Source organism: Myotis daubentonii, chromosome 3 (assembly GCF_963259705.1).
Source record: "Myotis daubentonii chromosome 3, mMyoDau2.1, whole genome shotgun sequence".
Classification (NCBI taxonomy): domain Eukaryota; kingdom Metazoa; phylum Chordata; class Mammalia; order Chiroptera; family Vespertilionidae; genus Myotis; species Myotis daubentonii.
Genome location: NC_081842.1, coordinates 212,662,283 through 212,666,472, shown reverse-complemented (window position 1 = coordinate 212,666,472; position 4,190 = coordinate 212,662,283). Strand labels below are relative to the sequence as shown.

General features: G+C 55.4%; 1 protein-coding gene across 1 annotated transcript; it reads left to right on the top strand.

Moving 5' to 3' along the window:
• Window positions 1-292: 292 nt before the first annotated feature.
• Window positions 293-3,813, top strand: LOC132229116 (PRAME family member 15-like). The gene is made up of 4 exons (XM_059685883.1): window positions 293-618; window positions 1,366-1,834; window positions 1,955-2,064; window positions 3,261-3,813. The coding sequence occupies exons 1-4, from the start codon at window positions 332-334 to the stop codon at window positions 3,811-3,813; spliced, it is 1,419 nt and encodes a 472-aa protein (XP_059541866.1). The 5' UTR covers window positions 293-331.
• Window positions 3,814-4,190: the final 377 nt, after the last annotated feature.

The following is a 4,190-nucleotide window of genomic DNA, read 5'->3' as shown; positions in this document are numbered from 1 at the left end:
TAGATGGGTCTGAAACTTTTCCCAAGAAAAGGTGGGGTCAGATTTCCTGCTCCTCAGTAACCACTTCCCAGTCAGACAGGAATGAAAGAAGTGGGTGCTTCTAAGATGCTTGTCCTGGGGCCTGCAGGGGGGAGCTATGGCTCTGCAGCCACCGAGCCCAGAATGGGACTCGCTAAACTGAGGCTCTCACCATTACCAGGCAGTGGCTTTGGCTCTGAGTGGATTCGTGTGAAGAATCAGGAGTCAGGGGATGGGGCTTAAAGGCTTGGCCTGACAATGATGACTTGTTCCCTACACGTTTCTGCAGGATTCCTTTCTGAGCACCTTGAAGATGAGGATCCGGACCCCACCCACACTCCTGAGGCTGGCAGGAGAGAGCCTGCTGAGGGACCAGGCCTCGGCCATCGCAGCTCTGGAGTACCTGCCCGCTGAGCTCTTCCCGCCGCTCTTCATTCAGGCCTACCACAGGAGAATGCGGAAGGTCCTGAAGGCCATAGTGCAAGCCTGGCCCTTCCCTGTCCTTCCTCTGGGCTGCCTGTCACAGCTGTCCCAGAACAAGCTCTTAAAAGCCGTGTTGGATGGGCTGGATGTACTGCTTGCCCAGGAGGTTCGGCCCAGGTAAGGCTGCTCCAGGTGCCTGGTAGGGCCATGGGCATCCGGGAGACAGAGGGGGTCAGGGCGTGTGGAGGGCCTAAGGGTGGACCTGAAGTTTCTGACGGTGCCAATGAGGCTCAGGGAGCCCTTGCACCCCGTGCAGCTCACAGTGGGAAGTGGAGGACTGCCTACTGGGCAGGGGTGCCTGCAAAACGTGCTCTGCCTCCTCCCAGTGGTGCTTAAAGGTGCTGAGCAGGAGGGCTGGAAGGAGGAGGGCTGGAAGGGAAGGAGATGAGCAAAGCACAGGGAAGTGGAGGGCAAGGGAGAGGCTGACCCTGGGAGCCAAAGTAGAAGCTCAGGGTGGGGGTGGAGCCTGATTGTGGCCTCAACTCAGAATGTCAATCTCATTCTGACCTGCCCTCCTTCTGTTGATCTTTTTTTTAAAAAACTTCTTTTATTCATTGATTTCAGAGAGGAAAGCAGAGATAGCGATAGAAGCATCAATGATGACAATCCTTGATTGGCTGCCTCCTACACACACACACACACACACACACACACACACATACTCCCCCCCTCCCCCCCCCCCCCACACACACACACTGGGCATTGAGCCTGCAACCCAGGCATGTACCCTCATTGTGAAGCAAACCTTGACCTCCTGGTTCATAGGTAGATGCCCCACCACTAAGACACACTGTCCGTAAAGCATCTCAGCCAATGCCCTGTTGACTTGCAAGAATCTCAGCTAATGTCCTGCTTTCCCCACAGGAGGTGTAAACTGCGGGTGCTGGATTTCAGGAACACGGGAGCTAAGTTCTGGACAATGTGGTGTGGAGACAGCACCCAGAAGTGCTCACGGACAGAACCAGTGGCTGTGCACAGCTCCAGCCCCAACATGCAGCACCCCTTGGCTCCCTTGGAGGTGTTCCTAGACCTTAACTTCAATGAAAGGGACGGGGATGAGTTTCTCAAGTACATCCTCCAATGGGCCCAGCAGAGGGAAGGGTTGCTACACCTGTGCTGCAAGGCGCTGAGGATTTCTGAGGTGCCCTTCCAGAGGGTCAGCAAGGTCCTGGATGGGGTGCGGCTGGACTGCATCCAGGAGGTGAAAGTGAACTGCACCTGGGACCTGCCCACCCTGGGGACGTTTGCTCTCTACCTGGGTCAGATGAGTAACCTGCAGAGACTCTCTCTCTCCCACATCTACGTGTTGACAGAAGAGGAGGAGGAGGAGGAGGTGGAGGAGGAGGAGGACGAGGAGGAACAAGAGGAAGAGGAACCGGAGGAAGAGGAACCGGAGGAAGAGGAACAGGAGTGGGAGGAGGAAGAGGATTGGGACAGGAAACAGCAGGAGGAGCAGCAATCCTTTTCCCAATTCCTCTCTCAGATGCTCAGCTTGCGGCACCTCCGGGAGCTCAACATGGATTCTCCCTCCTTCCTCCGAGGCCGACTGGACCAGATGCTCAGGTGAGCTGTGGAACAGTGGCCACAGCCCCGGAATGTCAGGGAGTGGTCTTGTTTGTAGCTTTGTGGGTGTTACCCTGTGAGCACCTTAGGGAAGCATGTTTGGAAATGCGCCTGTCAGGAGGGGTAGCAGAACTGGCTCAATCAGTGACCCAGCGAGCCTGGGAGTGTGAATGCTTCCTTAGGGAGAGATGCCTAAGTGACCAGGACTTAGGAAGAGGGAGGGCGGAGGAAAACCAAACATCGGATGGCGCATTTCCACACAGGAGCTCTGTGCCCACTGGCCATGGGAACACACTTGAGCCTGTCTCAGCTTCCACATCTGTCAGAGGTGGTCCTGGGCTCGAGGAAGGTCATTAGTAGAAAGGAAAGGCAGGATCTTGCAGCCAAGGGAGCGGGAGGGGAAGGACTGCAAAGAGTGACAGGTGGTTTGTGGTGCAAGTCGCCTCTGCACACTGGCCTCCCAGCTGTTGCTGCAGGATCTTACGTAGGTCTGCTTTCTCTCTCTCTCTCTCACTCTCTCTCTCTCTCAAAACCTCACCTGAGGATATTTTTTCCATTGATTTTTAGAGAGTGGTAGGGAGGGTAAGAGAGAGAGAGAAACATCTATGTGAGAGTGACACAGCGATTGGTTAGCCCCTGCTAATGCCCCAACCACGGCCTGGGATTGATCCTGCAAATGCGGTGCATGAACTTGAGTGGTAATCAAGCCTGAGACATGTCAATGCAAAGGCCAACGCTCTATCCACTGAGTCAAACCTGCTAGTGCCATGGTTGTTCTTTATGTATTCCATGAACTAGCCTCATGTGGCCCAGATATCCGGTGCCTAGAGACCAAAAAGTGGATAGAAGGAAGCCTGAGTTGACAGCATTCTTGGTTTTCTCTCCCAAACTTAAGGTTCAGGGATGCCCCCTCAATCTAGACACTGTGTCGGGTTCTCTTGGCAGGTTCCCGGGGTTTTCCTTATGTCTAATCACCCTGCAGAGTGCAGAGGGCTCCTTGGCAGCTGAGGAAAGGAAGCTTTGGAGATGTCGTGAACTTGTCCCAGCCTAGAAGGAGACTAGATGTCCTGGGTGCTGGCCTTCATCAGGTTGTCAGGACAGCCCTGGGCTTGGACAAATCCACCTTCTGCCACCGGCAGGACCCCCTCTTCTGGCTACCCCAGTCCCCAGGATCTAACTGCTCCATCTCTCCCCAGGTGCCTGCAGACCCCCTTGGACAAACTCTCCATTACAAATTGCCGTCAGCTGACCCATTCAGACCTGACACACCTGTTCCAGTGCCCGAACCTCAGGCAGCTGAAGTTCCTGCATCTATTTGGTCTCAGCCTCGCGGATTTCAGTCTCGAGCCCCTCCGAGCTCTGCTGGAGGCAGTGGCACCCACCCTCGAGGACCTGGGCCTGGATAACTGTGCGATGGTGGACTCCCAAGTCGAGGCCATCCTGCCCGTCCTGAGCCGCTGTCACCAGCTCAGGGGCTTCACCATCTCTGAGAACAACTTTTCCGTGGCCACCGTGGAGAAGCTGCTGCGCCACACGGCCGGGCTGCGCAGTTTAGAGCTCGAGCTGTACCCCGTCCCCCTGGAGTGTTACAGGATCCAGGGGACCGTCAACCAGGAGAAACTCGCCCTGCTCCGGGCTGAGCTCACGGGGGTCCTGAAGCAGTTAGGACAGCCCAGGAGCATCTTTCTTGGCACCAAGTACTGTCACAACTCTCGCAAATGTAAACTTTACGACGTGGAGTTTTCATGACGTGTAGCCGTGCTGTGCCCCTGTACTGACCCTGCTCAGTGGGAACACTCAGCAGAAGCTTTCTTCTGGGGCCTTGGAAGCTGTAACATAGAACAAGGGTGCATTGTGGGGGGCGCCCACGATCCAGATTCATGATCCTGTGAATGGGCAAAGGAAGGGACCAAGCCCAGGTCCGTGATTACAGGGGCCAATGTTGGGGAGTTCATGGGACCTCAGGGGGCAAGTGTCCGTAAATCAGAAATATGAATCTGATTTGCATGGGGGCGGGGGAGGGGTATTTGCGCTCCAGCTGCATGTGTGGGAGTTAATCCTGGGGTGGATGGTGGTAAAGGGATGTTCAGAAATAAAGACAATTTCAAAGGCCACCGTCTGGTCCT

Excerpts from the sequence above, each read along its gene's own strand:
- LOC132229116 (XM_059685883.1), top strand. The coding sequence starts at position 332 with ATGAGGATCCGGACCCCACCCACACTCCTGAGGCTGGCAGGAGAGAGC. Across the intron at positions 619-1,365 it reads GCCCAGGAGGTTCGGCCCAG|GAGGTGTAAACTGCGGGTGC; the intron begins GTAAGGCTGCTC and ends CTTTCCCCACAG. Across the intron at positions 1,835-1,954 it reads AAGAGGAGGAGGAGGAGGAG|CAGCAATCCTTTTCCCAATT; the intron begins GTGGAGGAGGAG and ends CAGCAGGAGGAG.